Below are 13,058 nucleotides of genomic sequence, written 5' to 3'. Positions count from 1 at the left end.
TTTAAACTAATTATTAAAACTACATATATTCATCTATTTTTAACGGTAATGGTGGAACTGCACAGAATGTAGCGAAGTAAAAGTACATTTCTGTGATTAAAAATTAACTTCAGTAAGAGTATAAGTATGGCCAGTTAACTCTTAAAAGTATTTTTTTTTTTCAAAAAGTTACTGAAGTAAATGTAATGAAGTAAATGTAGCACATTACTACCCACCTCTGAGTAGCTGTGATAATTAGGATATGTAAATCAACTTGTGAATATGCTCTTTCTGTAACAGCACATTTGATAAATGTGTTTAAATGAATACATAAAATGTTTGAACATTTGGTGTAATTTTGATCGATGCACACAGTACAGTACACTACAACTCAATTCAATCATGTGGAACCAATGTAGGAATTAAGTAAATTCAATGAGCTTTTCTTCAGTGTCTGGACTTCTGTGTTCACTTTAAACCAGTTCTTAAATAACCTTTAATCTAAGAAAAGAACAAAAGTTTCCATTGGCTATAAAGGAGAAGATGAAATTCATTCAGCATTATCTTGAGGAACTTACAGTAAAAAAAAAAAAAAACACTCATTTAAAACATTAAACTGAGCTGAGGCTCAAATCCCAGTCTCTGATATACTAAACCTGCATATTACTGCTGCACTATTCAAACACACATACACCATGCACATTAATGTAGTTACCTATACTACATGAATAGGCCACACTCACTCTTGTAATCAGAAACTTGTTTAAATTAGGTTTATCATATGTGTTGATGAGAAGCATAATATTTTTTTTTGTAAACTATATGAAATATTTTTTTTCTTAAATCTAACGGACCACACACTCCATTGTTTTAAGGCTCGACAACATTTAATGAGCTCTGCTGCTTGTTTTAAAATGGTTCTGAGAGAGTTTCACAGATTCATGGGCCAAGCACAAGCAGATCATGGGTTTCAGTACAAGAAACAGCACGGATTGGTTGGTAAAAGAATATATGTGCATACAGTATATTTCCAGGTAGAACTACTGTAAGCTACTACTAGCAAGCCGTGTTTATTCAAATGAAACCTGACTGCCCCCTACTGGTCCTGTATTTCCTGTGCCCACAGCAGGTGCGTGATTCCTCATGATACCGCATTAAATCGTAGGAACCCTTTAACTTCGACGCGCATTTTTAATGGCCAATCTGTATGTTGCCTGAGATGAGTTAACCCATTTTTGAATGTTGAGTTATAAAGGTACCACAATCGTGGAATCGCCCATATCAGAGGTGGCAGCTAAAACTACGACAAAAGTTTAAATTACACAACAAGGATTAGAGTTAGAGAGTTTTGACTATATATATTTTGCTGATAGTGCATGTATCCATTGATAGCCACTTTACACATGAGGCGACTCCCAGTAGGTTGCATTAAAAGAACTTGTCTTACCTTGGTGAACATCTCTGGGTGCAATGTTGGAGATACCATTCTTGCCATGCAGTTGGGTAACGCAGCAGTCATCAGTGGGTGGCAGCAGCACACTGGCACTGGGGTCCAGAGATTGGTTGTGGGGGGTAGCGGGCAGTATTGGCACTGGAGGCCCAGCGTTAGGGCACACACATCCAGTTTGGGTGATTCCACAGCCTTCACTCTCTCTACCAGAGCCAGAACGGAGGCACTCCTCAAACCAGCGGCACAGCACGCCACATGTAAACTGGCTGGAATTCTCATTGTTGATGAGCAGAACTTCTACAAGCCTGAAGTCCAGCGTTTCAACAGACAAAGGTCCCTTTACGTCATCTGAATCTTGTTTGGTCTCTGCAGCGAGGCACAACTGCACAAAGTTCTTATCAAATTGTAGGAAAGCATGAGGACCAGGTACCTGGCATGGCTCTACGGATTCCGGGTCGGGCTGCGCCTGTCCACATGTCTGGTTGGCGAGGTAGTGGTCCAGGGGCAACACTAGCGGTGAAAAAGCTAGGCAAAAGCCGGCATGGCGGTTGAAGCGGAAGTAGAGGGTGTACTTGGTCGGATCGGGGTTCTCCACAGTCCACGAGCAGCCAGTTCTCAGGCCGTGTGGGCCGGGGAAAAGGTCCCTGAGGGAGAAGGAGCCGTAAAGCACCCCTGCCACAAGGGAGGAGCAGGGGGAAGCCTGGCACAGCGGCACTGCCACCCAGGCCAGGGTGAGAAGGGATGACAGCAAACACAGACACAGCTGGGCAGCAGTGTTCATCCTATGTCATTTGTCCTGTGGAAATACAGGGCAAACAAGGTAAGTTTAAAAAATAAATAAATAAAACAATGCATGCACTTTACATTTCTAAGGTTTGTAAACATGTTTTATCCTGAAAAAATGAGGGATAGAAAATGCAGACTGGTAATGCAGATTAAAATACATCTATTTATATTTATCCATCCATCCATTTTCTGTACAGATTATCTAACACAGGATTGCAGAGAGCCTAGAGCCTATCCCAGGGGACTCATGGCACAAGGCAGGGGGACACCCTAGCTGGGGTGCCAGTCTATCGGAGGGCACAATTGCACACTCTTTTATATTTATTTAATGAATATATTTTTATGTGTGAAGGGAGTGTAAAGACACTGATAATCTAAGTGACAGAAAGCACATTAGGAATAGAAAGTTCAGAATACTGTTACTTGTGGATCAGATTCATTAAGAGATTTAGCCCTGTAATCCTCCCTAATCTGTGCTGTGGAGCGACAGAGCGAAATGCTTTGTTTAATATTAAATTCATAATTAAACAGCCTCATGGTAAATACATACTCTATGAGAGTAAAGATAATTTGTGAGGAAGTGAGAAGAGCAAGGATGAACACAGACAGAGAGAGAGGAGTACAGCGTGTGAGACAGACGGGTGGCACAAATCCGACCATGTTAAGTGCTCCGACAGTGTTAACAGAGAGTTACTCTGTAAATCAGACTACCTCCCTTCTCTCTCTCTCTCTCTCTCTCTCTCTCTCTCTCTTGTTCGCTCTCTCTCCATTTCTGACTGCATCCCTCCCTCTCTCCATTCATTCATTTATCCCTGGATGCGTTTGCACTCTTAATTCTGCTCCTACACCTCAGCTTCAACTCTTCATTCACTCCTGATGCACACTTTCTCTCTCTCTTAATTACATATGGCCACTAAGCTGCATTAGCAGGCAACAAGCCAACGTGTCAGCTCCACCACCACATACTTCCATTTCTCTCTGTCTCTCTGACAGCTCATGCTATTTTTCACCCTCCCTGGTTTTCCGTGTATCCCTCTCTGAATCAATAGATCGACGAGCATGACTCTGATTTTTTATTTTTTTGGTACCCTCCTGCTTGTTTGTCATTCTGCTGCACCTCCTGCTTTTCTTTTTTCTCCCTCTCAATCACACTCATGCTGCGATTGCCACTGTCTCCTTCCTTCCTCTCTTGTTCTACAACTCCTCCTTTGCAGCTTCCTACATCAGCCCATAGTTTCCGTGTGCATGAAGGCCGAATGTCTTTGTGCTTTGTGAGGAGATCTCACGCACATACATACTTTTAGCACTTGGCAAATTTGGCCTTTAGATTCAGATTACAACATTAAATAGCAAAAAATAGAGCAGTGTATTATGAGCAGGCTTGGGGAGTAACAGAAGACATGTAACGGCGTTACGTAATCAGGATACAAAAAACTGGTAAGTGGTAATCCATTGTAAGATTACAGGTACATTTTGTAAAAAATTGGAATACCATTAGGATTACTTTTTTCAATTTAAAACCAAAGAAATTAATATTTTAACGTAACACAATATAGACAGCTGCTTGATTATAGTTCTGGTTCTCTCTTGCCAGACGTGACTCACGTGAGCAAACTCCTGGTGCATGCGTAAATAAATTTTGCCCAAAGTTAATTTGGTAGAAATGAACACAAATTGTTCTCTGAAATGCTTTTGTTAGGGTGACCATACGTCGTCTTTTTCAGACCTTACAAAAGAGTCCGGCCGGGATTTCAAAATTTGAGAAAATGTCCAGGATTCGTCTTTAGTTTCATTATGATGTACTTATGGTCTAATACTGCAACGTGTGAGCACATTTGCATTGCTGTGACCCCTCTCTGTCATTCCTGCCTTCCACCAATTGGTCGATTATAAAAGGCTTGGAGAAACTACTGGCCAAATTCCTGACTCTAAACCATTAGCCTTCTCTCAGCGAACACACAGGTGAAGCGCTGTTGTGTACAGCGTCAAACAGTTGCTTGACAATTGCACCAATTGACAGCTGTCCCAAGTCCAAACAACGCCCATGGCCATATAAGGTCATTTTTAATTTCATGTGATCACATTGCTTCGTATTACATGGCCATTCAAATTTGTAAATGATGGCAGAACGTACACTCTCACCATACTTTATTTTATTCCATGGACATTCAAAAGAATGTAGGAATTTATATATATTTATGTGATGCTAATAGTGTTAATAGTGTGTCTTTTTCAGTGCATTAAAATCTGCATTCATAGTAACACTGTTTTGAATGCAGTTAAGACTCTACTTGTATCAGCATGTAGGCTACAATTAGCAAATATCAGACTTGTGGGAGTTCTTAAAAGAGGTTAATAAAAACTCAAATTTGTTTTTCATATGAATGTTTAACATGCAGCTCTAGCTCGTGGAGTCAAAATGATATGCAATACTAACTTCAAACAGATTTCTGGACCCTTATGCTCATGTGCGTTCTCTCCACAAAAGAGTTTTTTTTTTTTTTTTTTTTTTGAGCCAGTGTTGTACTTTCTCCAGAAATGCTCTCATTGCCTTCAACCAAATATGAGGTGGAACACATGTAAAATCCTTTGCCATCCATCATCATGTGAAAAAACCAAAGACCGGAAAATAGTGGGAAAACACCCGTACAAACTCAAAAATATGATGGGGCTCATTAAGTCTGTTCTGTAGACAGTAGTCCAGGTTCTTGTGAAGATTGATGGCATCAGGCTGTATTTATTGCCGAGTTAAGCACATGCAGTGAGGAGTTAATACTGCACTATATTGGTATTCGGATCTCAGTTAACTACAGGATTAAGCACTGCTTGTTACCTGCTATTTGCACACAGAAGGTAGAGTTTGGCATCTGTAATTCTAGTGTGATATCATCATAGGCTCCTAATGGTATAAAATCCAGTGTGTTACTATTTGATGCAACCACAATATTTTACTTTGAAATTCATGTTTTCATCAATGCAAAGGCAACCAAAAACACCATGGAATGTCATGAAGTATCTATAACTAAAACAATGCTGTTATAGCCAACTAATCAACAACAGGGCACTGTGATGCATGCCAACTCGAAACACCGCTGCTGTTACCACTGTGAAGCTAATTATAAAAGCACTAAAAGCACATCATTAAGTGCGTTATTCTACCACAGTATGTCACTACCATGTCTATTTAATGTTGTGGAAGCTCCACAAAACTATTTAGTTTCTGTTATCACTTAGACTATAGCAACTATAAACAGTCATCCTCTAAGCGTGAACTGCTCTGTCCTTTCTGACCATTACAAAGCAATGACACTGGAGACTCCTTCCATTAAATGTTAAATAAAAATCTCATTACAGAAAGCTTCATATATCATATCAACAACTAAATGTTTTTTCTTTGTTAAATGTTAACACATTGTTTTTATTTATTGTTTATTATTAGCCTTAGATAAAGTGAAGCATCAGTGATGCAAGTCTCTGTGAATGAGTTGTTACTATAGAAGCGATGTATGTATCGGAACAAGCACATTTATATAAACCTGTGATTTGAGTTACAGCCAACACTACTGTGAAAAAGTCACTGTTATAGAACATTAAACAACACCTTCTGATCAATCAGAATTGAGACTTCAACAGGGCTCTGGTTCGAATAAATGAAACATTGTGAAATAAATTGGTTCAATTGTTCTGACAGAGAACATTTTTGAATTTTTTTTTTTTTCACTTTTTTGATTTTTTTTTTTTTTACTTTGACTTTTTTCGCTTATTCTGAGACCTTGCTTCTCTCAGAGTCTGAATTTGATATGGCATTTTATACATCACTTGTTTCTGAGGTAAAATGCTTTCAACTACAGCAGTTTGAAGTGACCATTAATGATGAGGGATTGGTCAGCCATTAAACCACGTTACATGACTTTGATTGAGTATCTCAGCCACATTAAACTGTGTTGTTTGCACAATTTAGTATGTTGGTGCATGAAATAAAACCATAATAAAACAGAATGAAAGAAACATTTTTTTGTGGCCTGCCCAGTCACACCTGATGCAGTTTTAAATTGCAGATACAGCATTTTTTTTTTTTTACCCTTGCCTGAGCTTTTTTGTTTTCTGATGCTATTCCTTTTTTGACTCTATTAATTGTGCAATATGCTGTATCAGGTTCATCAGTTAATAGCAGTGTTGGGTAGTTACTCAAAAAAGTAATCCACTACAAATTAGTAATTACTACACTGTAAATATAGTTCTGATAGTTCATTTAACTCAAAAAATCTGAGGAAACTAATTACCTCAAAATTTTTAAGTTGATAAATCAATTTCTTTAAGACAAATACACTTAAATATAACACAAATTTAACTAAAACTTGTTATATTTAAGTGTATTTGGCTTAAAGAAATTGATTTATCAACTTAAAAATTTTGAGGTAATTAGTTTCTTCAATTTTTTGGCGTTAAATGAACTTATCCGGTTTTACAGTGTACTGTAAAATTGTAATCTGATTACATTACTGATTACTGCATGTAAAAAGTAATCAGATTACTAATCACATTACTTTCACGTTACTTTCAAAACCTATCAAGCCTACAAAAATACACTACAAAGTGAAACTCTAATTAGAAACTAATTTTAGTGTGCGTCAATGTATGACATGATCAGAAAAGGTTGAATTTATCATAAAACTTGCGTCGGGTGTTGTCACTGTTTGTAGGACTAGAGACCTATAAAATATAAAACTTTTCTAACTAGGCTAGTTTGGTGTCGCGGGCCAAGGGGAGGCACAGCTAAGCTATCATTGAATGGGTTGCAAAGTACATTATCTTTCCTTATGCTTTACTTATATATATACTTAACATAACTTAAGTTTAAGTTTCCAACTCTAATTACAGTTCATAAATAATGTGAAATACTAGGACTTTAACCCAAATCCTGGCATGGATGTTAAAACTTGAATAAATATAAATATTTTTGTAAAATCATGCCCCCAAACATACACCCAACTCACTCTAGAAATGGTCAGTGTTTCCATTCATTACTTTATTTGATGTATTTTGTCCCTAAAAATGAACAGTACTTAGTCATACTGTACATCAATCATAGAAAATAATTCATTTATTTACTTAAAAAAAACATATATTTTTGACTATTAGGAGAGCTAGCTTAGCATTTTCCCATGTGTGTATGATGTCTGTACATTGTGTGTGTGTAAAATTCTCAAGTTCGGATTTACACACAAACATTAATGCTTATTAGAACATTACTCTACACTACTAATTAACACTACAATTGCTGTCATTACAACACACCAACAGGAAGGAAATGGTTAACCGCAGAGCAAGAGATCCTTACCTAATAATGAATATTTCTTTACATAGCCTCTATGGAGAGGAAAAATGCAGCACAAGCAAAAAGTCAAAATGGATCTCTAATCAAAACTGGAGCAGAGATGGAGAAATGGTTTTTAAGTGTGTCATAGCATTACCATAGCAACGGGCCGTGATCCCGATGATTTAACCCTTAGGTTCTGTCTTTTTTCTTTTTTTATTTTCTTTTTTTAAAATAAGGAAATTTTGTTCACAGATCAAACCGTATATTTCTCTAAAACCTCATATTTCTTCAATTTCTCTAAGAAAAAAAAAATTTAAAAAATAATATTTATGTCACAGATCAATTGAGGACTTTACAAGAGGAATTACAAGCTGAAGTAAAACTGTCAAAAATGACTGGCCTGGTAAATTGTAGTCACTGTTACAAGACAGATTAATTTTATATTGCTGGCCAGTAATCTGAAGGATCCACCGGTTCTGGAGCTGGAGGTGAAAGTAAGGTGAGAACTTTTAACAAGGAAAGGTGTAAATGGTGTCAAGCAAATGGTGCTCTGAAGGCTCTTAAAATTACACCATATGTCACGGATTTCTCTTGACAATTGACAACAAGCCTCCCAAGCCAGGTTCCCGCCTAAGAACTATGGCGATCATGCCTGCCTCGAGACTATGAGTTCTGTGTGGACATTTTGCCCAGAGGGCCAGGACCACCAGGGGTGGGGGCTCTGTCACAGATTTCCTCTCATGACCATTCAGTGAGCATGAACTTCCCGAAGTGCAACAGTGCATGCTTCCGGGTTGTTTCTTACTGTGTTTACTTTTGACACGTGTGTTTTGTTTTGGTTTCCATCCTGTCTCCACCCTTGTTATGTTATTGGTTATTTCTTAATGTCTCAGCTGTTCTGTGTTATGCCATTTGATTATGTTTTACATTTAAAACCCTGTGTGTATTTGTTCTGGGCGACATATTGTGTTTCTGCGTTTTGTCGCCATAGCCATACCAAACCTTTCATTGTCCTCGTTTCTTTGGTTTTTGATCCTCAAGTTCTTTGTCCCTCCCAAATGTGATAAAGAGACAGCGTGATAAAGACACATCACCTGGTTGCTCTTTCTCACATGAAAACATACACACACAGTATAATAGGGACCTTTATTTATTGCTTATTAAGAGATCCTCATGCAAACGTGTATCAAAATATATTTTTTCTCAGTGCTAACATCTTCAATCTATACTCTTCATTAATCCTGTTTACAGAATGGATTGTCTGACTGTAACACCCCAACCCCCACCCCTCCCAACTGACTGACTATATTTTGCACGGTGGACAGACAGTAACGTGAAGTAAAAGGAAAGCAAATGAAGCTGCTACTTTTGAGGTCACAGCTCCTTGCTACACACACACACACACACACACACACACACACGGCCAGAGAGAAAAGAGAAAACCACATTAATATACATGGGAAAAGAGGGTCATTAATCCTCTATCTTGTCCCCCAAAAACCTCCCTCATGCAGCAGCCTGCTAAGCCACACCCCCACCTGCTACATCATCCTTTGAAGTCCACTCAAAGCATGTGACTCACTGCAGATGTGTGTTTAAATCAGAACTTGGACTCTGGAAGTAATGGAGGGCATGTTGGGTGACAAAGGCCAAAACGAGGAGCTCTTCTGTGGGATCAAAGAGTCAGCAGTGGCTCTCAACCCGGCTTACATAAGTCTTTAATGACCCTTCAAACACACGGGCTGAAAAGACGCAGACAACTAAGTCAGGTTACGATGCACGCAATGATTCTGAGAGCCATGTCAAAAGGCCCGCATGAGGCTGCAAACAGGATTTGCAGAGTGCTTAATCAAGTGCATGTACATGTCCATAATGGCCCGGGAGGGATGAAGAAAATGAACAGATGAGGTAGTTACTTTTTAGTCCCCATTAGATCCCCATTATGCAGTTATGTCATTTGGCTAAAATGTGTTTTATGATCTCTCTTTGGTTTAAACCCCAGTATTTAAAAGTTATTAGTCTCATCTCGAGCTTCTGTCAGTCTAACCTCCCAGCAAACAAGACCATCAGATGCTTGCACAAAGTGGGTCTTGATCAGCTGACCACAGTGTGCCAGCAATAGACTGACTTTGGCTTTTTGTCTTTCCTCAAATCTTATGGTAATTGAGGAAGCAGCAAGATAAGGAAAAATAAAATGTCATTTTATTAAAAAAAAACAAAAAAACAACAACAACAAAAAAACACATTCATTTGTAATAACACAACTCTGTGTATAATTTCATTATGATGGAGTCTTCGCTGCAAACTGTTAATTTCCTCTACCTTCCTTCTTCTTCATAATAATAATAATAGTATTATTATTATCAATAATAATAATAATAATAATAATAATAATAATAATAATAATAATAATAATAGTAATAATAATTTCATTTCAGGCCCAAATCAGTTCTAGTGCTTACAATTGACCATTTTTCATCTAATTTGCCTAATCTGTTCCTTAATAATAATTACATGTATTACAGTATGCATAGATATGTAAAGTTAAACCTTTTCCATAAATAGCATTAAGAGGACCAGGACCAGGACCTGGTGGAGCACCAACAGCTGGCTGTATTCATTGTGGTAGTGAGTATTGTTAGGTCCACTCGTGCCATGAACTCCATTTACCAGCCTGCACTGCAGCCTACAAACATGGCCGCCATGGACTGCAATTCCCAGAACACTCACACATTGACACATTCACCCTCGCCCTCATTTTAATCACGCACACCTGCATTCAATTCTCAGCACTATCACAGCCACAGTTTAAAAGGACTTTCAGTTCACTCACAAACTGTGAAGTATACACTCCATTCCTTGTGTTTGTGATGAGACCAAGCTTATTTAGCGCTCTGCTCATGTTTATGTTATTGACCTCTTTTTGCCAAGTGTTTTCTGAGATTGTTGTGCCTTTGATATCCTGTTTGTTGATCACCCACCCTTTTGCCTGTTCCTTGATTCTGATTTTTGCCTATGTTTTGGATTTGTCTGCCTGGAGCTTAATAAACATATTTTACCTACATTTGGATCTGTCTGCCTGTTCCCTCACGTGACAAGTATAAAATCTTTAATATTAAAATTATTTACAATATTTCATTTAGCTGTGATACTGATCATTTTGTGTGCATTTGGCATTTTTGTATTATATACCTTTAAACTATTTATATTTGTTTATTATTATTATTATTATTATTATTATTATTATTATTATTATTATCATAAAACGCGTATGGAGGTATTACGTGGTATGGGGTATTTAAAAAGCAAATTATCCTTGAACATTTTCTGAAAAAAAAAGATTCTTGCTGACTTGGTACTGAAGCAGAACAGTTTGATAACTAAACAATCATAATTCCATTATTCTAAATCAAGAGAATTGTGTAAATTTTATTTAAACTGACCAATAGATTGTTTCTGGTTTTCTCTCAAAGCTGCAGTTTACCAAATTGCATTGTGGAGGGTCTGCCTGGTAACTGGTGTCATAACTGATTTCCCAGATACCTTCACTCACCACAGGTTTTTTTTTTTTTTTCTTTCAATTTTATTGATTGTTAGAGTTCAGTGTTTGAGGTTGGGGCTAACGGTCAAGTTGTTGGGCTCACCAGATTTGCTCAGGCTGAATGTTTCATTCTGGGTCAGTGCAAAGTGTCTACCCTACCTAAACCACCAAACCCTGACCCACTTTGTTAGTCTGGGTATAAAACCCTCAGCACAAAGCAGCTATCAGGAAAAGAAGAGAGATCGTTCCACTCCACAAAACAGGACACCCAGTGAGAGAGAGACCTAAACTCCCACTCCTCCCCCTCATCAATATTATCACTCGCTCTTTGCACTGCTGAGGAATGGGGGATTAGGAATCAGGGATTAGGAATACTGCTCTGCCCCGCCCCAGGCAATGTCTGACCAAACCATGTTCCAGAATATCCCAGGAAGTCCCCTATGAGAGGAAGCTAAAAAGGTTCATTTCCAGTGCCGCAATGTCAATGAAAGCCTGTATTACATTTTTCAGAGCACGTGTGTAGTTGGAGGCTATTTTACCTAGGCCCACCTAGCACTAGAGGCCATCTTCCATTGACATGCTTACACTCCCCATTAGGCTTACCATGCTTTGGCTATTGATTTATTCATTCACGCTGCAGGTGGTTAATAAGCAGCAAAGCAAAGGGAATAGAGTTAATTTTTTCAGGGACGACGGATACATTGAGGAAATTGAAGCAGCACGAAAGACAAGAGGACTACAGGCCTGAAGGTTACTAATTCACATCAAAAGAAAAAAAGACTCAACAAATCCTGGCTCATTTGAAATGTTGATGTATTAAATAGTTACACGTTTCAAGAGAAAATGCCACAAGAGGAGAATAATATTATATACATTTTTACTATTAGTTTGTAATTAGTTTGTTTTACAGTCTCTCAATGGCTAGTCTGTCTAGTATGCTTTCTACTGCCAATATACAGTAGAATGCTATCTATGGTGCTTTTTTTTCTTTCTTATATCATCTAGATTGAAAAAATACATAGCCATGGCAGACTGGGAAAACCTGTCGGATGTTGCTGTGGCTGAATTTGGGCAAACAGCCAAAAATTCTACAACATACTTTGACAAATCTGCTTTTTAGAAAACACCAATATGTTTCAGCAAAACAGTGTAGACATGTGTGACGAGGAGGAGGGAGAAGCCATGCTGTGAGGATGCACACCTGGCATTGATCTGGCTAATAAAGGAGATAAAGGAGCGGCTGGAAGTGCCGGAGAAGGGGAGCAATGCATGTCCGCTTTGTGTTCCGTTTGGGTGTTTAATATTATGCTTGAGTTTGGTTTATTATTAAACTTTATGCTTGTGTTCAGCCGGTTCCCACCTCCTCCTTGCAGGCAAGTTTAAGTTTGTTACACTGGTGCCGAAACCTGTTAAGGAGGGACGCACTGTCGGAGAGCTCTTGCCGCTGTGGGTGGATTACGGAGCCGAGGAGGCGGTGCTGTTGCAGCAGTTGCTGAGAAGGACAGAGGAGTTGCTGCCATCTGCCAAGGGTGGAGGAACCGCTGCCATCCACCTGAAAAGGGGAGGAGCGGTTACCATCCACCAGGGGAAGGAGGACCTGCTGCCATCTGCCAGGGAAGCAGTGATGTGGCTGCCGTCAATCTGAAAAGGGGAGGAGCCATAGCTGTTCGCCAGGGAAGCAGAGATGTGGCTGCCATTCGCCTGAAAAGGGGAGGAGCCATAGCCGTCCTTGGAAGAAGCAGAGATGCGGCTGCCATCCACCTGAAAAGGGGAAGAGCTTCAGCCGCCTACTCAGAAGTCCAGTGCCATCGCCTGGCATTGTGGGGGATTGCTTCCATGCTGGTTGAGAATCAGATGACAGCGTGTCTGGGAACCGGAGTGTTTTTTATCTCTTCCTCTGTCTTTTCTGCACGCTCCTTCTTTCTCCCCCCTCACTTTCAGGATGCGGGGCCGGCTGGCCGAAAGATGTAGCCAAGAGGGCA

General features: G+C 39.1%; 1 protein-coding gene across 10 annotated transcripts in view; it reads right to left on the bottom strand.

Annotated features, from left to right (window-relative positions):
• The window catches only part of adgrb2 (adhesion G protein-coupled receptor B2), a 442,839-nt gene that overhangs the window by 343,528 nt on the left and 86,253 nt on the right, over window positions 1-13,058 (bottom strand). For all 10 annotated transcript variants that reach the window (XM_047158788.2, XM_047158787.2, XM_047158793.2 and 7 more), the window contains one exon: window positions 1,427-2,225. In XM_047158788.2, the coding sequence (XP_047014744.1) occupies window positions 1,427-2,210 (784 nt within the window). In that variant the 5' untranslated portion in view covers window positions 2,211-2,225. The remainder of the gene's footprint in view (window positions 1-1,426; window positions 2,226-13,058) is intronic.

This window comes from Ictalurus punctatus, chromosome 12 (genome assembly GCF_001660625.3).
Source record: "Ictalurus punctatus breed USDA103 chromosome 12, Coco_2.0, whole genome shotgun sequence".
Taxonomy (NCBI): domain Eukaryota; kingdom Metazoa; phylum Chordata; class Actinopteri; order Siluriformes; family Ictaluridae; genus Ictalurus; species Ictalurus punctatus.
This window is presented reverse-complemented; position numbering and strand designations above follow the sequence as displayed.